Below are 21,886 nucleotides of genomic sequence, written 5' to 3'. Positions count from 1 at the left end.
TTCACTGGAATGAATCTTTCTCCTCTTCATTTTATCAGCTTAAAGGAGAACTGAATTTTTATTTGGTGATGAAAAGGTTATGAATAATGGGTCAGTTCATAATTATATCAACTCTAACACAGAGCACAGCATTACTAGATAGATTTGGCTAGTCTAAGTAACTGTCGAGTTCAGATTGACTAGAAGTCTAGACAAGGTTGGCTCGTCAGCACTGCAGATTATAAATTTTTATTGAAGTAATAATGGAGAGCAATAGATATAGGATCCTTCGCCCCAACCACAGATAAAATTCTTAGATGCAACAGGAAATCATAAATAAGAAATTTGTAAGATTAGTTTGAGGAGGAACATAAGAGAGTTGTGGTGCTCATGGAGAAATAAGAGAGTTTTGTTTGAGGCCTGAAGAGAAGATGATGAAATTCAAGTCCATTTCAAGAACTGCAAACCACTTCAAGAATAGCTGTGACTGCACCAGCACCAACACCGCCATCAACCCACCATTAGCAACTATCACACAACCCAACGATAGCACCCATTTATAAAGACCAGAAGCAACTACATGAAATATTAGTAAAATTTACATTTTAACAAATAAAATGCATTCATGGTTGTCATAGATGCATCACCATCACAGTTCATGAGAATGAACTCTTCCAGCTTTCAAAGATGAAAATGAACTTCATAATGAGTTTTGTATCAATGGCAACAAAGCAGGATCTACTTTAGCTTTGGACAATAAATCAACTAACAATGTCACAGTTGATGCATCGGCAGAGAAACCCCTCTCTACCATTTCATGAATAAGTCCCCTTGCCCTGCATATCTCATTACTATTGATAAACCCTCTGATAAGTGTATTATAGGTGCAATCATCTGGAGGACGTCCTTTCTCTTCCATTTCTTTAAGCAACTTTGCCGCTCCACTTATCAGGCCCCCATTACAAAACCCATTAATCATTATAGTATATGTCCTGACATTAGGTTGAAGTCCTTTTGATGATAAATCATAGAAAAGGTTCCTTGCAGATTCAATTTTTCCAGCTATGCACAAACCTTCAATAAGAATATTGTAAATCACAATACCAATATCCAACTTCTTGCCTTCGATCTCTCCAAAAAGTTCCATTGCCAACGAAAGTTGTTGATTTTTACAAAGGCCATCCAGTAAAACAGCATAAGTTTGAACATCTGGAAGTTGGCCAGAAGCTTTCATATTACAGAACAACTTCTGTGCATCATGTATTCTCCCCAGTTTGCAGAAACCATCTATAAGAGTGGTATAAGTAATGGTATCAGGAACCAATCCCTTACGAGACATTTCCATAAAAAGCATCATGGCATCATCGACTTTTTTATGCTTACAATATCCATTTATCAATATGCTATAACTAAAAACATCAGTCATGGAGTTCTTGCAAAGCATTAGTTCAAAAACTTATCTTGCCTTGTCCATTTCTCCTCGTAAACAGTAACCGTCCACAAATGAACTTACGTAACAGTATCAGGTTCAATATCTCTTTCACTCATCATTTCGACCACGGTTTGTGCTTCCCCAACCATCCCTTCTTTACAAAGTGTGTCTACCAAGACATTGAAGGTGTGCACATTTGGAAAGATATTTCTACTCACCATTTCATTCAACAACCTCGTAGCTTCTTCCCACTCTCCTAATTTGCTATCATTTCTGAGAAGAGGTTCAGTGCATCAACAACTAGTGTATCCTTACAAAGACTGTCGATGATCGTGCTATAGACAACTAGGTCAGGCTTGCAAGCTCCTTCCTCCATCCTTCTCAGCAATTGAATAGCTGCACTGTTATTACCAGTCATGCAAAAGCCCTTAATTAGTGTGCTGAAAGTAACCACATCAGGCTTCATCATTTTGTTGAAAATTTCTGCAGCCTCAGCCACTCTATTCTCGAGAAGAAATCCCTTGATTAGAGTGGTGAAGGTACTGACATTTGGTTCAAAACCAAATTTAAAGAATTGTCCCAAGACAGATAAACTAAACCCCATTTGGTTCAGATGGCAATAGCAATTAATGCTAATGTTTAGAGTATAAACATCAGCACCAATTCCCAACAGACACATTTGGTTATACAAAGAGAGGACGGCCGAATAATGTTTCAATTTCGCAACACGACCCAAGATTTGAGTGAAACGGACAACCGAAGGCAGAGGACTCATGTGAAGCATTTCATCGAACACATTGAAAGCATCCTCAAGATTTGAGACTGTTGTTGGGTCTCTAACAAGATGGGTGTTTCTAGATTTGATTGGCTTCGAATTTGAGGGTTGAGAATGAAACAAGGCTGAGTAAGTGTTCAAGAGAACAAAAACAGTAGAGTGAAGAGAAGGCATACCTCTGCTGCCATAAGAAGATGCAGTTGCCGTCATCATCTTCAGCATCTCAGAGTCTCAGCCGATATTCAAACTTGAATGAAAGTGAGTTGGGAAGGAAGCTCTCAGACCTCGAACGAGTTTCCTTTTAAAACGCTCAAGTCCCTCAACCATTACTCACTTCCACATGACCTTTCCTCTTTATTTCAGTTCCGAGTCAAAAGACTTCATTTTTCATTTTGTTTTCTGGCATTAGTCTACTTTTCTTCATTCTGCTGTTGCTGGTCGCGCGAAAAAATAAAATGCTAACTTCTATTAATGATAGGCTTAATTATTTTTTAGGGAAATTGGCGGCTTTACTCCTGGCTCACCTAATTTATTCACTAATATCCTTATTTTGAAACCCAATCACTAATGCCCCTTATAAAAACTCGCTATTGACAGCCTATTGCCCATCCTTCACTTAGTTTTTTTTTTCTCAGTCTTGCTCTTGCTCTTCCTCTTCTTCCTTCTCCCAAACCTCACAAAATCCACATCCTCCATAGAATCTCCCTAACTCTATCTCCTCTTAGTTATATCTTAGTTATATTCAGCTCCACCATAGAATCTCCCTTCCCCTCCTCTCTTCTCTCTCTCTCTCTCTCTCTCTCTCTCTCTCTCTCTCTCTCTCTCTCTCTCTCTCTCTCTCTCTCTCTCGTTCGCACCCACATCAGCGACAGTCACTGTTACCTCCTCAGAAACCCTAACCCAAATCAGCGACGACCACCTTTCCACCTTCATCTCTCACTCTCTGTCACCTCTCTCAACCTCCATGCCTAGAGATGGCGTCTCAGGTAACCAGCTTGGCTTTTCTCCTGCACATTTGGGTTTTCTTCTCCTTGTTTCAATTTCATATATGGGTTTGGGTTTTTGGTGCTTGATGTGAGTTCAAGTCCCTCCAAGGCAAATTTGGGTGAGATTGTACAGAAATTTGTTGAAACATAATTATGGGTTTAATTTAAAATTTTACTCTCTCTATATTTTCAGCTTATGTAGAGAATGTTATTTCAGTGGGATTATACAAGAACTTTTTGAACCAAAATTTTGGGATTGTGCAACAAATATTTTTCAGTTTGTCTTCAGGAATATTATGCTTGAAGCTTGTCCAATCTACAATGATTTTGAAGATTTTCTTTTGCTTATTGAATTGGATTACTGAGTTAGGTTTTTATTCTGACAAAAAACAATTGAAAAAACACAGTTATTTGGTTCAATGATCTGAATTTGTTTGTTCTGTTTTGGGATGTGATTTTTGAATGAACTATATAAATTGATTATGTCTGGAGGTGGAGGATATCTCCAAAAGTGACTGGAGTTTGTAAGTTTTATGAGAATGCCAATATTTTAACATAAGTTTAATATTGTAAAGTTGGCATATGTTGGATCTTGGTTTTCTCTATTTTTCGTAATTCAATCTTGGACTTGATTTTCTGTATCAAACTGTGACTTACTGGCATGGGTGTTTTGAGGATTGTGGTGCATTTTGAAGTCCATTGGCCGGCTGATAGGGCTAGGAGGTTATGCATATATGATGTATAAAATTTAGTTCATGATTTGGTGGTCTAACAACTACATCTTTGTGCTGAAAGCCTTTATTCACCATGGGACCCAGTCATTCAGTTATTTTCTTTATTATATTTCATTTGTGTAAATAGTTAAGCCACATATCCACTACGAAAGGTTTCTTATCTTTCTTTTTCATTAGATGGTTGGTTTCTAGAGGATAACAGAGTGACAATGCCAACCTTTGTATTTTTTATTTGTTTTACAAATAGTATTGATGGTTTGCATTTAGGATTTTTACGAATTATAGCATTCGGGAATAAGTGAGGATTTCTTTGGATAACTGATAAATAGTAACTTGGAGACATCTCGACTTCAAACATTTTGGGTATTTTATGAACTTTAGATAGTTCTGTTTCATTAATTTATTGAAATCAATATCTTTAAGTTGGCCAGGAAGTTGTTTCGTATGAGATATAAGTATCAATCTTCTTTCTTGGGCTGTTTGTTACAGGTTCTTTGCTCTCAAGTATGCTGTAGATGCTGCCTGCACTGTTCTACGGGTAGATCAGGTAACTAGTTACTACGTATTTGTCAATGGTTTTCCTAATTTTGAAGTACCCTAATTTGGTATGAACTACATCTATGAATCCCTGATTGCATCTTTGAGGCCAAAGCAAAAAAAATGCTAAACTACATACAGTTTAAAAATAATAAAAAAGTCGAGGCTTTATGAATTAGTTGACTATTCTTTTTATTTATTTATTTAATTTTATACTTTCATACTTTTTGTGAAGTCTTTTTTTTTTTTTTTTTCAAAGTTCCCCTAACTTGGCACAGATGCATGTATGCACGTGTCTACTCAGAATACAAACTCCTTTATAACTCAAAAGAACGGTCGCAAATGTTAGTTTTTAACTTGGAAAAATAAAATAAAATTGAAAGTTACTTTTGGGAAATGTTGAACTTTATAATGAATATGGCTTCAGTGCAGAAGGCTTGATAGTAAATAGAAAATCTATATGCTGGGGGTTTTCTGGCTAGCTAAAAATGTGTGAGAAATGATAAATCTATCTGATTGCAGCCTATTTAATGTTTAATACCTTCGTTAAAAAAAAGGTTGTTGATAGTGCTTTGACTATCTTGCAGATTATAATGGCAAAACCAGCAGGTGGCCCCAGTAAGAGAGATCAGCCTACAGGGATGGATGAGGACTAATTTTGTGTGTATGAAAATTGACTATCTTTGCTTGTATTGCTCTATGTTAGGGATCTTTTGTTCCATTTTAGTAACAATTTTGTTTAGGAGAAAAAGAAACATATTGCAGTTCATGCTTTGTAAATGCCACTCTTCTGTTACGATGGACACGTGGTATGCCCTTGTTGGGTAGGTTTGGATTGAAACCATGGTCGAGTGCTTGAGCCATGTTTGGTGAGAAGCTTGAATGAATTTTCTTTTCTGTTGTATTTGGCCCTTCTCTTTTTAAGCATGCCAAAAATCATCATGGTTTTGTAATATGTGGTTTGTGCCCAATTAATTTACCGTGGATCTTGCATTTTTGTACCCAATATTTGATAGCTGCCTTCTTTTGAACGAAGATTCATTGAGGGAGAGAATTACTTTCCTTTTGAATATGAATCGATGTGCAACTCCAACTGTCATTTGAAAGGTCAACATCAATTCATGCTAATATAAGGATGGATAACAATTGTCGTGTTCGTGAGATTTGAATTCAGGATTACTTTCAACGAAGTGGAGACTGTTATTAGACCAAATGGTGTTCGGTTCATTTTTACACATGATTTTTCATGTTATTCACCTATTATTTTGAGTTAGTTCTTGACATTTTATAGCTTTGTACTTCCTTTTTGTGTTTTCTTAGATTTTACCTTGGTTAGAATGAAAATGAGCTAAAAGTGCATTATTGGTTATAAATTCTGATTTTGTTCATTTTCGTAGGTCAACTTCTTGGCCTGGGATCAACATGCTCTGGTGCTCGGATGAGGTGAAGATCTTCATGAGACTTGTTCCAATGGATGTTAACTACAACATATCCAAATTTGAGCTCCATTGGACAAGTATTGCCTATCCAACCAATCCAGCATGTTACCACAGCTCTGGAAATCCGAAATTGGCCAGCTTTTACCTCCATTGTGTCATCTTGATTCTTCTTGTTACCATAACACTTGGTAACAAGAAATTACCTTAGTAAATGAGAGATATTATCTGAAACAAAGAGCATCTTGGTGAAGACAATAACAAAAGAGCCCATCATGGCAAGGAGACAAGGCTTAAGGCTTTAACAAAAGTAATTGTTTTATATTAAAAGATATTTTGGAAAAGCTGGAAAGGAGGAGAGAGGAGTACAAAGAGCATCAGCCATTTGAAAGGCATGGTATCAATTCCACAATTTGCAGAGATTTTGGAGCTGGAGATGAAGCTTGGAGCTAGGGAGCTCAAGGAGGAAGACAAGGGCAACAAAGCAAGAAGTGGAAGAGATTTCCACCATTGAAGACTTTGAGCTCCCATGTTCACAAAATCTGTAACTTCTTTCTAGTTTTGTTTTGAGTTTGTATTTGAAATAAGTATGAGGAACTAAACTCCATAGCTAGGGCTTAGGTTGAGGCCCTAAACATGATTACCTTATTGTTTTGATGCTTGAGTGTATGAATTTCTAGATATTGTTGATGAATTCCAATTCACCAAATTAATCTATCCTTGATGTATGTTCTTCTTTGATTGATCACCTTTGAAAGCATGCTTCTTGAGATTGTTGGGATTATGTGTATCTTCATGTTATCCTAAGCAATAAATGGATGAAGTAAGAATCATCCATGTGAATTGGTTTCTTGAATACCTAATGTAAACACCATGCTATTAGGGTTCTTGTGATGTTCATATTCTCTTTGAACTTAATGGGTTTTTCTTGTAATTGAATCAAAGTACTAAGCACACCTAGATTCGATTATAGGGAAGGCACAAGTATTGTAGCACTCGTACTGCACTTTACGTACATTAGAGAGAATCAATGCGTCTTGAGCCACTCGTACTGGTCTTGATTGCGAACATCTTCAACAACACGTTTAGAGTTCATCACTTGAGTATCCATGAACATTGGTAGAATTGTTTAGGGTGGATTCCGAAACCCTAGTGTTTGTTACATCTTGATTCCACTCTTTGATAATTCATCTCTGCCTTTCTTATTCAATTTCAAAGTCCATTTACTTTCATGCATTAGAATTAGGTCACTTGAACCAAAACCAAACCCCCCCCCCCCCCCCCCAAATGTGTGTGTGTGTGTGTGTGTGTGCATGTTTGACACGTTATGTGTCTTTGTCACTGATTTTATTTGTTTCTATAATTGTTTTGGACTTTTGGTCCGCGTTGTGTTCTTCGTTTTTGTGTGCCGAATCCAACCGTATAAAGAACGTGAAATTTGGATAAAAGGTTGGAAAGTTATAGGCAAAACACTGGACAAAGGTCGAAACTGGAAAAACAGAGAAACGAATCTGCCCAAAACGACCGGTCGTTACTGTTTAGGCGACCGGTCGCACATGAATCTGTCCAAAACGACCGGTCGTCACTGTTCACGACCGGTCGCACTGTTCACTGTTCACGGCACTGTTCACATGTGATAAAGTGGTGATAAAATGGCGATAGAAAATGCTGTTTTTGTTTTTGTTTAGTTTTCTTGTGTTGTTTCATTTCTTTTACACTTCTTTACTCATTTTTAGTTTCCATTTTGCATTTGTGCATTTGTGGTGTGTCAATTAAGTGTTCTTTACGTACTCAAATTAGAACTTATAGGAAGCCGACAAGTTCTTCGTGGGATCGACCCCGTACTTACATAATCTATACTTCGTTAGATTCGTGCACTTGCGGGTATTTTTAATTGGTTGTTTGCACATTAATTTGTGTCCTCTTAGGAATGCAACAAATGGCCATTGACATACGATATAATAGCAATATTAGGCCAATATACATACACTATAGAGGCAATATTGGAGCAATATAACCATAATACGATAGCAATAGTATTACAATATACATCCAATAGGGTGGCAATATGCATACACTATCTGTACAATACAAAGGCAATATTAAGACAATAGCCTCATATTGCCTTAGTATTGCTACTATATAGCCTCCTATTGCGATCTTATTTTCACTATATTAATTGGTTTTTGCTATTTTTTGCATTAATTGGTTTGAGAGTCCTCCTATTTGCACAATACAAGCCTTGTGCCGACAAAATTTCGTCGGGAGAGGTCTTTTAAAAAAAATTAAATATAAAATTAGGATGTCTAGGTTAATTAATTTTTCAAAATTTTATTTTTAGAAATTAAATAACAGATTTGACTGATTTAATTAGTTAAATTAGTAATTATATTTTCATTATTATTTATTTAATTAGTATTAAATATTTTAATTAATTTCATGAATTATATTACTTAATAAATAGTAATTCAATTTTTCTTTTTCTTTTTTTCCTTTAATATTCACTAAGTAAATAATAACTAAAACATAATTACTAATCAAAGTAATTAAAAAGGAGAAATACATATTATGCTACTTAAAGGGTTCGTAAAATAGTATAGCCGTGCGTCTATACTTTTTTCAAAAACATTTATAAAACTGCGTATAGCCGTGCGGCTGGACTATTTTATATATAAAAAAAGAGGACCCCAATCATTAGGCGCCACGTGTCAATACAATTCTACTTTTTTCTAAAAATTAAAAACACAGAGTATAGCCGGCCGGCTGTACTAATTTATTTATTTATTTTTTTTAAAGGACCCTCCAACGATTGGACGCCACGTGTCACTATATTATTTTTGGAAAAAACAAAATCGTAATATTGCCGCACGGCTATACTATTCTGAAAGGTCTATCTATACTATTTAATATATAAATTAAAAAAAGAAAAGAGGACCCTCCAAGTTTCATTAGCTTGTACTTTATAGATATTAATTTGCTAGTTTCAACATATCCAAAGTAGATATTAATAAGTCACTATATAATATTTTAGTATCATTTTTATAACATATATTATTCGTATTTAATAATATGTGAGAATTATTTGTATAATACGTGAACTTTGTGCGAATTACTAAAACATTTGTAAAAAAAAAATGTGTATTAAGCATTAGAAATACGTATGTGCATGTACAATACGACTATTGTACGTTTGCTTTTTAAAAAATAGTAGACGTGTATAGAATACGAATGTATTATTGAAAAATACGGACATACATATGTATATATATATATATAAGACAATATTTTAAAGACACTAATTTTACATATTTTTTAAAAGAAATTTAAAAAATAACACAAACACTTCTCCCGACGAAATTTCGTCGGCATAGGTCTATGCCGGCAAATAGTTGTCGGTTAAGGTTTCTCCCGACAAAATAACCTATGCCGACGAAGTTTTGTCGGGACAGGTCCAATAGACTTGTGCCGACAAAATTTCGTCGGGAGAGATCTTTAAAAAAAAATTAAATATAAAATTAGGATGTCTAGGTTAATTAATTTTTCAAAATTTTATTTTTAGAAATTAAATAACAGATTTGACTGATTTAATTAGTTAAATTAGTAATTATATTTTCATTATTATTTATTTAATTAGTATTAAATATTGTAATTAATTTCATGAATTATATTACTTAATAAATAGTAATTCAATTTTTCTTTTTCTTTTTTTCCTTTAATATTCACTAAGTAAATAATTACTAATCAAAGTAATTAAAAAGGAGAAATACATATTACGCTACTTAAAGGGTTCGTAAAATAGTATAGCCGTGCGGCTATACCTTTTCCAAAAACATTTATAAAACTGCGTATAGCCGTGCGGCTGTACTATTTTATATATATAAAAAAAGAGGACCCCAATCATTAGGCGCCACGTGTCAATACAATTCTACTTTTTTCTAAAAATTAAAAACACAGAGTATAGCCGGCCGGCTGTACTAATTTATTTATTTATTTTCATTTCAAGGACCCTCCAACGATTGGACGCCACGTGTCACTATATTATTTTTGGAAAAAACAAAATCGTAATATTGCCGCACGGCTATACTATTCTAAAAGGTCTATCTATACTATTTAATATATAAATTAAAAAAAGAAAAGAGGACCCTCTAAGTTTCATTAGCTTGTACTTTATAGATATTAATTTGCTAGTTTCAACATATCCAAAGTAGATATTAATAAGTCACTATATAATATTTTAGTATAATTTTTATAACATATATTATTCGTATTTAATAATATGTGAGAATTATTTGTATAATACGTGAACTTTGTGAGAATTACTAAAACATTTGTAAAAAAATATGTGTATTAAGCATTAGAAATACGTATGTGCATGTACAATACGACTATTGTACGTTTGCTTTTTAAAAAATAGTAGACGTGTATAGAATACGAATGTATTATTGAAAAATACGGACATACATATGTATATATATATATATAAGACAATATTTTAAAGACACTAATTTTACATATTTTTTAAAAGAAATTTAAAAAATAACACAAATACTTCTCCCGACGAAATTTCGTCGGCATAGGTCTATGCCGGCAAATAGTTGTCGGATTAGGTTTCTCCCGACAAAATAACCTATGCCGACGAAATTTTGTCGGGAGAGGTCCAATAGACTTGTGCCGACAAAATTTCGTCGGGAGAGGTCTTTTTAAAAAAATTAAATATAAAATTAGGATGTCTAGGTTAATTAATTTTTCAAAATTTTATTTTTAGAAATTAAATAACAGATTTGACTGATTTAATTAGTTAAATTAGTAATTATATTTTCATTATTATTTATTTAATTAGTATTAAATATTTTAATTAATTTCATGAATTATATTACTTAATAAATAGTAATTCAATTTTTCTTTTTCTTTTTTTCCTTTAATATTCACTAAGTAAATAATAACTAAAACATAATTACTAATCAAAGTAATTAAAAAGGAGAAATACATATTATGCTATATATAGGGGCAATACCTACGCAATATAAGCCATATACATGGGCAATACAAGCCATAAGAGTTTATATTAATTTTTCCTTAAAAAATGACACAAGCTATAAATTGGCAATAAACATACAATACAATGACAATAAAAGGCAATAAATGGTTATACACAAACAATAAACAAGCAATATATAGACAATATACACGTAATATACACTGAATGTATATAACGTGTTTTCTCAAAAAAGGATGTGACGTCCTTGATGAAATCACATTCTTATACCCATAATTTCCCAATTTCCCTACTATGGAAGCAATGTTATCTCATTACATCTTAAGATATACATAAGAAAGTGGCAAAAAGCAAAAAATTTACATCTCCTCTTGGTCGGGAATTTTAACACAATTTATATCTATAATTAAAATTCCAGGACATGTCCTCTTAGACCCGAATTTAAGCTGAAAGTTAGCAATTTCCTCCCCAAAAAAATGCCGCCACTTGAAACAAGACAATCTTCCATCTGTATAAAATGGATTAAAAATGCAAATTAGAAGTAAATCATTCAATCATAATGGAAACAAAAACATAATATTCAATCACAATTGAAACCATTATCAAAATTCATATAGATTGTTGGCTTTTCTAAATGACCCAATTCTTCATATGGCAAGCTTTCACAAGACAATACCATTGCAAAATTAAAGTTCACATTCATGCACACAATTTCATACTACTCAATTGCAATATAAAAGTAATTATAAACATGGGTGAAGTGAATGTGTGTCCTCGCAGGCGAATAAAAATACAAATCAGGAAATCAGGAAATCAGAAAATCATCAATAGTGCATTTGGCATTGTTCAAACAATTAAAGAAGCACAGTCTCAGAGAAGAAGAAGAGCAAGACAATGGAACTAGATAAATGCAAAGAGCTGTCAACAAACCTTCAAGTTTTCCAAGAACCCTTTTCACCGCACCAACACAACCTTGGCATGATACCAACCTTGAGGATTGTATAGACTGCACCAAAAACAGATCTAGGATTGAATTACGAAAAAATAGAGAAAACAAAGATCCAACATATGCCAACTTTACACTATCAAACGTATGTTAAAATATTGGCATTCTCATAAAACTTACAAACTCTCCAATCACTTTCAAAAGAAGTAAAGGATGAGAATCTTACATTTGTTGGTGGTGCTACTGGTTTCAAATTATGATGTTGGTTTCTTACAGTTAAAACCCACATTACTGTTATTTCAGAGAGCATCTATGAGTTTTATATGTATTCTTACAGGTTGCTCAGAAAAGCCAGAAGTCCTAATTTGATATATCACCTAAGCGATTTCACAAACAAATCACAGTCACAAAAGAGTGAATACACCACTTTCAAGGAGGTTTGCATGTCCAAGTTTCAATCACAAAACAGTGTATGCATGATTTCAGAGACAAATCTTAAGTACAAAACAATGTATCCAAGTCCAAGAGCTTGACAACCACAAGAAATAGTTGGTAAATTTCATTCAATCACAGAAACAGCAAACAAACCACAACAAAAACCCATTATTGTCTCATTCAAAATAGTAAAAGTAATCACCCAATAATCTCAATCAATAACAGAAACCCAAAAAAAAAAAAAGCAAAACCAATATTAGAACTCACCACAGTGAAGATCGAAGATGAAGGTGTCGTGGCTTTGTGGTGGAAGTCGACGACGGAGGTGGAGAGTCACGATTGTGGCTCTGTTATGGAGGCCGACGACGGAGGTGGTGAGTCACGCCTTGGCTAGGGTTCGATTCCAAATTTGGGGTTCAACCTTGAGGTTCAAATTAGCTCCTAGTTTGAAGATATAACTAAGAGGAGATTGAGTTCAGCGAGATTCTATGGTGGAGGTGGATTCCTGTGAGGTTTGGCAGAAGGAAGAAGAGGATGAGGAAGAGACTAGATAGAAGAGGAAGAAGAAGAGCAACGACTGAGAACAAAAAAAACCTAAGTGAAGGATGGGCAATAAGTTGTCAATAGGAAGTTTTTATAGGGGATATTTGTGATTAGATTTCAAAATGGGGATAATATTGAATAAATTAGCTGCGCCGGGGGCAAAGCCGCCAATTTCCTTATTTTTTACCCTTGAAACGGCAGAAAAAACTTGAAACTTGTATGAATGGGTATACCACTGTTTTGTTATTTTTGGCCAATCACATCCTGTCACGTGGAAAAATTATTACGAGTGGCATACAGTGATTGGACATGGATAGCAAAATAGTGTTATCCTCGTTTCATATAAGTGTTTCTCCTGAAACGGATGCTCAGTCTTACTTTACCCCCTTTGAAATTGAACTTTTCTCACTTAACTCCCATAATCTCTAAAAACTATTGAAATTTTCTTACTTTACCACTTCCGTAAATTTTCATCCATAAAATCGTTAATTGTGCTGACGTGACATGTGCATTTTAGTAATTTTAGCTATTAAAATACTTCAAAATATGAATTATCAACCCATGAGTTAAGGCCCACCTGACTGCACGGATCAAGTAGAGAGGTGTGCATTGGTGTAATAACCCAAACCTTAATTAATTTTTAATGAATAATTTATTAGAGGAAAAGACAATTTTGCCTCTAGAATATTTTATTAGGTTTTAAAGTTGACTTTTTGACCGGGAAAGAATTTGGGAAATACACTTGTACCATTGCGTAGAGCCCAACGAAACGAGTCCGTAGACACGTAGTGAACTCGAATCGGAGGTATAATGAAGAAAATACGAGCAAAATACGTTGAGGGGCAAAACGGTAATTTGCAAGATAAGATTTTTTTTTAAAACCCATCTCCCTTTCTCTCTCCTCACTCTCCCTCTCTCTCGCACTCGACAACCCCCCCCCCCCCCCCCCCCCCCCCCGGGGTTGTTCCGTTCAGCCCGTCGCCCCCCCTCCTTTCAAACCACCACCACAGGAAGGATCGCCGCCGCGCCGCCACCTCACCCCAGCCCTTCCCGATGCCAACCGCCGTCGGATCCCACCGGAATCAGTCGCAGAAATCGCCGATTTTTGACAGAATTTTCACCGGTGATTTCTCTCTCCTCCGGCCACCAATCCAGTCGAGTGAGGTATGGATTTTTGACTATTTTTCATCCTCTAATTGATGATTGGGTAGGATTTGAGAGATTAAGAGGTTTGGTGGGTTGATTTTGGATTCAAAGTTCTGCGAGTTTTGAGATCGTGATTCCGGCCACTTCCAGCCACTTTTTGGCCCTAGTCCAAGAACAAAAGTGGTTCCAAATTAGGTGTTACACCTATGATATGAGTTTGGGCCGGCGGTTTGAAGAATTTCTGGCTCGGGTAACTTTGTGTTTCCCGAGGTCTGCAAGGACATATCACTCCAGTGGCACGAGGAAGGAATTGACGGATTATAAGGAATTGACGGATTATAAGGAATTGACGGAATAATAAATGGGTACACCTAGGTGGTAGAAAAAAGTTTATTTCAATGCTTTTAATGAATTAATGTTTGATCAAATGTGTGATTGACTATATATATATATATATATATGAATGCATTGATTTCAGTACGAGTATATCTATAAGAAGTGATTTAGTTTCATAATTGTTTTTAAAGTGGGGTTAGTACGTTCTTATGTATTTTTAGAAAACTTCGTTTTTGGTCCACTCACCTTTTTAATGTTTTGCCCCCCCAGGCAGTAGTCGTGCGTCAGTGCGCCACCACCGGGCTGAGACCACCTTCCGCCACGTCATTTTGCAATGTAGGGTTATGTATAATTGTATTATACTTGTAACCTATTATGTGTAGAGCTCTGATATTGCCCTTGAATGTATGTTTAACTGTTAGAATGTAATTATTTGCATGCTGGCAGTTGGTGTACATATTTATTTGTATGTTTGACAGGTATTATTTTGGGATTGGTCAATTTACAGGGGAGACTCTGCTAAATTTTTTGGCAGAAGTCAAACCCTAGTTTTATTTGAATTTTGACTAGAATGGCAATTAGGTCATTTGTGCCCGGCACCTGCCAGGTGTCGGACACGCACAGGGTTCGGCTCGGATTCCAAAGTGAAATTTGGGTCGGGTCCTGTCAATTGGGCCCAATGGCATATGGGCTAGGGCTCCGTTAGATGTGTAAACAGGTGCATACGTCAAGTGTGGTTGCAGAGGAGGGAGAGAATGGATCTGCTCCAAGTCTCTGACGGCGTCGAAGTAGCTGTGAGGCTGTGTAGCAAATCCGGTAGCTGAGTGGTGCGGCTGCTGCTGTGTTTTGGCGGCAAGATGGAGCGGCAGAGCAGCTCTGGCAGCTAGCGCTTGTGGGTGCAAGGTTGGAGGTCACGAGGCCATGTGGTGGCTGTTCTGCAATTCCAGGAGCTGTCTGCAGCGGCTGTTTTACAATTCCAGCGGCTGTTTGCAGTGGCTATTCTGGTACTCCAACAACTAAAGGTGGTTGTACAACTTGAGAAGGCGGCTGCAGGGTGTTGGTAGCCACGGTTCCGTGCGGTTGCAGCGAGGTTTCCACCACCAAACCATGAGACGGGTCCGTCGTGATGGTGTTACTCTTCGTACGTCTTGTATCAACCATGGTTGTTTGAAATAAAGTGTGGAAAATGGATTTGGAGCACGCTTTGAGTATTATTTCGCGCTCTCAATGAAAGCACCAATTTGTGGGAGCGAATTTCGTCCCACGGGAATATTCGTCTAAGATTCCTTCTTCCCATTCGTCCTCTCTTTCTCCCTGCAAAATAAATCGGAATAAGAGGACCACACTCAAGGGGTGTTGGTCAAACGCCCTCCGATGCCTAAGTTAGTTCAAATATTTGTAGGAAAACAATAGCTAACAGAAAGGGTACAGAGTTGTATGTATGGTGTAAATCGGGAGGCCGGAGCTGTGTGTGGTGGCCGGAGCCTTGTGTGAGAGAGAGAAAAAGTATGGCGGCCAGTGGCGGATCCACGTAGGGGCAAGGGGGGTCAATTGACCCCCGCAAGCTCGGAATCCTCCATTGGAACCCAGGAACTTGACCCCTGCAAATGCCTAGAAGGTGTTTGATGAAATGCCCCAAAGAGGGGCAGCCATGGCCAAGAGCAAGCAAGCTCACTTGCTGCCCAACGCGCACGCGAGGAGCCCAGCACTTCAGAATTTTTTTTTTGTTTCCTGACGTCAAAACGACGTCGTTCCACTTAAGTGGATTTTTTTATAAAACGACCTGGCCAAAACGACGTCGTTTTGGCTCAGGTAAAAAAAACAAAAAAAAAGGCACAGACAGAAATGCAGCTCGATAAAAAAGATTGCGGAATGAGTTTTTCACTCATTCCTCTCATTCAAACCCTAAATCTCCAACCCCAACCCCTAATTCTACTCATCCTTCACTCAATCCGATAGCCTCCCCACGTGAATAACCCTTCGGCGTCAGCGACCTCCTCATCTAGTGGCGGCAGCAAACCCCAAATTCAATTTGGTTTGAAATTTCCTCTCAAAATTGAAAATATGTTATCCTCCTATTTCCTAATCTTTTTGTGCTTTGATGAGATTGATTAATATGTTGATTAGTTTGAATGAAATAGAGTTTTTAATTAATTATATGTTAGTTTGTATGATTTAATTAGTTTGTATGTTTTAATATGATGGATTTTGTCCCTCAAATTGAAATTATGTTACCTATTTCCTAATCTTTTTATGCTTTAATGAGATTGATTAATATGTTGATTAGTTTGAATGAATTAGAGTTTTTAATTAATTATATGTTATTTTGTATGATTTAATTAGTTTGTATGTTTTAATATGATGGATTTTATCCCTCAAATTGAAATTATGTTACCTATTTCCTAATCTTTTTATGCTTTAATAGGATTGATTAATATGTTGATTATTTTGGTTAGTTAGAATAAATCTTTGCAATTTGGATGATTAATTAGTTTGTATGTTTTTTGAATAGGAAGTTATGGAAAGATTCTATAAGAGAAAGTTCTCATCAACTACTTCTAGTTCGGATAATGTGGATAGTTCAGACTCAAGAGATGTGGGTAGTTCGAAAGAAAGTGAGTTACAAGATCTTATGAATAATCTTCCTACAGACCCTGGACTTCGACCTCAAATGTTGGATTATGATCCTAACATTCGAAACGAAGTTCGAACAGCATATCTACAAAAGGGTCCTTGTCAACCTAAGAATATGAAAACTCGTCGTGGACAATTGTACTGTGGTTTTTTTCTATTAATTAAGAATTATAATATTATCGTTTCAAATTTTTTTTTGGTTCTATTTTGTATAATTTTTTTTTACCTTTTAGACGTTGACCCCTGCAAACAAAATTCCTGGATCCGCCACTGATGGCGGCTAGGGTTTGTAAGAGAGAATTTCTGCAGAGTTTCAGATAGAATTTTAGACATACCTCAACCTTTGTGCGTAACTATCTATTTATAGAAGCCTCGGAGGCTAGGGTTTCAGAAAAATAATTCCATAGATGGAAAGAAATTATTCTTTCTTGATTTGGCGAGATTGGTGTAATTAGGGATTTGATTTAAATCAAATCCCTGATTAAGGCAAGAATCAACTAAATCCCCAATTAAATCAGGTAACTCCCAATCAAATTAGGTAACTCCTAATTAAATCGAGTAACTCCAAATTAGGTCAAATAATTCCCAAATTGATTGGCTTAATTATTTTACCTAGGTGTTTGTGCCTAATAAATCACGGTCATAAACTGGCCGAAGGGACTTCCTCTCGACCCTAGCACCTACTCTTGAACTGAAACGTGGCGGTTCATTAGGCATTTTGCCTTCCTAAAAAACAAAAGAAAAGTTGCGAAAGCGGAATCCTCTCGGCCTCGCAACGGCCGAGGCCAAAGGGCATAAGAGACACGGCCGAAGATATCAAGGTTAAATCGCCACGTGGCAACAAGGTCCCACACTTCATTTAATGAAGTAACGCCTCTGACTGTTGCAGCAAACCCACTAGCTGCGAAAAGGCATTTAATGCACGAGGGAAGAAGGGAAGTGACTAAAGTCAGGGTTTGGTGAAGGAAATCAGGGTGGTTAGGCGCAAACATTCTTACAGCTTGAGAGATTAGGTCACTAGCTATCATAGCATTAAATGCGTCTCCACGGCCAGGGGTGCAGAACCCATGATCAGGGCGGCGGCTGAGATTTACCGGGATTTATGGGGTCACACCACCATGCTTCACGATCCCAAATGTCGATTGGACTACCCACTTGCTCTGATCAGGCTCCACCATGCGGATTTTCAGCCTCGATTACTCCTCCAGAGCTTTTCCTATAAATACTAAGCTCGAGCTACATTCAAAGGGTTCAAACACCAAACCAAAAGCCTCCCACGGAGCAAATTATATTTTCCTGTAATGCACTTTCAATACCTTTACTTGCTTTCCTAGGAGTAGTGATAGATTGTAAGGAAAATTCATTCATCAATATATCATACGACCCTCGATTTTTCGAGGCGCCGGAGCACCATCTCTGTTACTCTTCCATCCACCCCATATATCATACGACCGTCGCTCTCTGAGCAACGCGCCGGAACACTGCCCAAAACCCACCACCAACGCCACCGCCAAACGGCCTTGTAGCTCAGGCCGTGAACCTGACGGCGGAGATCAGTTCCTCTCTCGGCCACAATCGTTTGATTAGAAGTCGAACTCAAACAGGCACACCACTTAAACCATTTTATCCAAACACATCACCCCCTAGACGCACGGTAGATCATGCTGGCACGCCCGCGCACAACCGCACCGCATCCAAAAGAAGAGCGTCACGTGTTGACGCATATCCCCTCGGCCCGGAGCACCAAGCCGTGAGATTTGCGCAGCCAACACTAGGATAATTTGCTTCCACATAATGCTGTTAGTTGATGCAATTGTTTCAGCTCTGACATGCTCACATTACTTCTTCCTCCGTGTGGACCATGCGCTTCATACCGAATCTTTGTGTTCTCGTCCAAATATAACCTTTCCAAGTTGGGGAATGGATTACCCTTAAATAATATCAACGTCTAGATGTCATTGTCAACCCACTTGGCCAGTTACATAACTAAATACTATATTCGGTGGTGTTCGCTTGGCCTCTGTTCTCCCTCAGTCTCTTGTCAATTTCCAGTTTCGATTTTTGTGAGGTTCTTTGGGTTTTTCGTTTCTTGGCTAAATTCAGTGTTTATTCAGTTTTTCTTTATATGGTCTTATTTGTTGATTTCATGTACTCTACTGGGGAATCCAATACAGAAAAGAAAGGAGGCATTTCTGGAGGGTGAAAGGGAAACGCAAGACAGTGAGTGGGTTTAAGCATTTAGTTTTTTTGTTTTTTTTTGTTGGTGTAATTGAAATTTCAGAAAGTGTTTTTTAAATTATTTAAGACTTGAATCATTATTTACAGTTGGATGAGATCTAACGGCAAGTGACCAAGGTGTTCCTGGATCCTTGGTGACACTATATTCATCTTATGTCACCGACTGAATTATTTTAACTTTCAAAAGTTTTTTTTTTCTCTATTTAAATTTCCAAGCCTATATTTTGTTTTATATACATATATATAGTAAATTACTACTCCTTTTAATCTCGACTATTGTTTTTATTCAATGGACGTGCTTTAAATTTTTTGACAAGGTGGAGGCCAACAAATCATTTTAATAAAAGAAAAATCTGTAATACTTAATAATAATAAAAATTGCAAAGAAAATATATAGAGAGGAGTTTCGCTACAGGAGCAAATAGTGTAAGAGAATTTTGTACCTTGTCAACTAACAAAAAAGGTTGTTTGATTGGTGTACAGATAAGGCCCGAATCAAATCTTTCCTGGAAAGAATCTCAATGTTTTGAGTAATAGCCACTTGGAAACATGCAACCCCGGATAGAAACTTCTCAGTTGGGGCAGATTTTTAAATTGCACAAGTGTTACTTTAGCGAACACAAACTCAGGTGTAGTTTCTACTTCTTCCTTGGCAACAATTTCTTCCAATATTCCACAAATCTCCACATACATCTCGTTCAGCTGCTGAAGACCCTTGGCCACTGAGGCTGAAAAGATATTTTTCAAACTCTCACACCAATAAATTTTTATAGAATCAAGATTTGGACACTCAAAAGTTTTCAACTGAGTAGTTGATGTGTCATATGTTTGTTCAAATACCACTTGTAGTGACTTGCATTCTTGTATTCTTAAGGTTTCTAAAGCATTCAATCTTCCCATCATACTTGGCGCAAAGATATTAATTAAAGTGTCGCATCTCCAAATTTCAACTTTCTTGAGCTTGCAAAAGGAGTTTGGGGCAAGTCTGTTGTGCCATATAGTCCTCAATACAGGTAGGTCACGGATGATCAACCTCTCCTAGCTAGGAAATCCTACATGTATATATATTCATCTCATAAACCTTTTTTCACTAATGGCGGACACATTAATCGGAAATAAATGCATAAAGAAAGGGAAAGATATTTTAGATTGCAAAACATGTTATTTGTATGCTCTTGATTGTATCCACTTGTTGATACCATCTCTTCCATCATTTGGAAGGGAAAGATATTTTAGTTTACAATTCATCTTTAATTACGGAAATGACAATTTACATGCTAATTAGTTGTATAAATTCTAAAATGAGTAGACAAAAAGTAAAGGTCTAATATGACAATTAACTGAAAAAGAAAAGTTGGCCTCAAAGTTTATTAGTCTATTAATTTAATATATAAGATATTCTAGTTGAAGTGCTACCGGTAACACATTTCTATTGAACACCATATTTCATTATAAATTGACTTTCCAGAATGGATCATACTTTCGTCATAATATGAATCATTGAATATTGTATACTAAATAAAAGCTAACACCTTTTCTTTCTCAATAAAAAACTAATAAATTAATATACCGTTTAAATGAATTGTAACTTGGATATAATTTCAATCCTAGTAAGAAACAATATGCATGAAAGAATAATGAGAAATAAACGCTGAAAGAAAAACGAGAAATAAAGGCATAACTTACCTTTTCGTCAAAAAGAAAGTATTGTGCATCAGTCCCAATATTCTCCATGGAGTCCCTGATCTCTTCAGTTGCTTTGTTGATTGTGCTATTTGTACTCATGGGATCAAAGATGAATGTCTCCAATTTAGAACAATCCTTTAGATGCAATATCTCCAAGGAATGAAAATTAATAGAACGACGTGCTGAGCAGAATCTGCTGAGGTTCGGAAGAAATTGTAGCTTTAGATCTTATAGCTGACTAAACATGTTATGATCTGTATCTTCCTCATTGGATTCGTTTGTTGGTACTATCTCTTCCATGATTTGACACCTGGATATCGTAAGATTTTTGAGTTGTACAAGACTTCTAGCCAATGGAGGATGTGTTGGAGAAATTTGGTTGAATGATGCTACTTTTCCTGCAAAATTTCACAGAAAATATATATTAGAAAATTGTAATTTACATTGATATAGTAGATTAAATAAAATTAATGGAAGTACTGTAAAATACTTATTTTTTGGGATGTAGAATTTGGTCTCCATTGATACTTGAGTAGAAAAATAGTTTTAGGTTGAGGCGTGTCATTCACTGTCCTTAAGAGTATATTTCACCCCTCAGAGACCATGTCTCGGTGTAGCAAGATTGTATGGCGCCCTACCCTCTAGGATACAACAACTTATGACCCTCATAAGCTTACACTCGCAATACTTGGGTCAGATGAACAACTCAAATATTTCCCTTGATAAAATAAAAACAAATTGAAACACAAACTCAAGAATGTGGAGGAGAAAATAATAAAGAAAGGTGCCAATCTCATTTCTCCTTTTTTTAACGTATAGCTCGAATGTTTTATTATATAGGAGATTACCGACTCCAAGTGAACGTTGGGTTTTTAACCAAGCAATTAAACCACATAAAACACTTGCACGTTAAGAACAAAATTTGATCCCAACTAAGCAATTAACTCACGCAATAAAGATTGGAATCAAAACCTTCAGCAACTATTGTAAACCAAAGACATTTAACTTATTTAAATGATAAAATAAATTGATATAAAAAGTAACGGT

At 36.2% G+C, this 21,886-nt stretch overlaps 1 protein-coding gene and 1 pseudogene across 1 annotated transcript; both read right to left on the bottom strand.

Annotated features, from left to right (window-relative positions):
- Positions 1 to 212: 212 nt before the first annotated feature.
- On the bottom strand, positions 213 to 2,955 carry LOC110767428 (uncharacterized; annotated as a pseudogene).
- Positions 2,956 to 10,974: 8,019 nt separating this feature from the next.
- On the bottom strand, positions 10,975 to 21,853 carry LOC110767433 (uncharacterized). The gene is made up of 3 exons (XM_088249926.1): positions 20,840 to 21,853; positions 11,806 to 11,881; positions 10,975 to 11,383 (listed from the first exon to the last, which is right to left on the bottom strand). The coding sequence occupies exons 1-3, from the start codon at positions 20,936 to 20,938 to the stop codon at positions 11,235 to 11,237; spliced, it is 324 nt and encodes a 107-aa protein (XP_088106052.1). The 5' UTR covers positions 20,939 to 21,853; the 3' UTR covers positions 10,975 to 11,234.
- Positions 21,854 to 21,886: the final 33 nt, after the last annotated feature.

The sequence above is a fragment of the Prunus avium genome, chromosome 3, assembly GCF_965620075.1.
Source record: "Prunus avium chromosome 3, drPruAviu1.hap1.1, whole genome shotgun sequence".
In the NCBI taxonomy this organism is placed as follows: domain Eukaryota; kingdom Viridiplantae; phylum Streptophyta; class Magnoliopsida; order Rosales; family Rosaceae; genus Prunus; species Prunus avium.
This window is presented reverse-complemented; position numbering and strand designations above follow the sequence as displayed.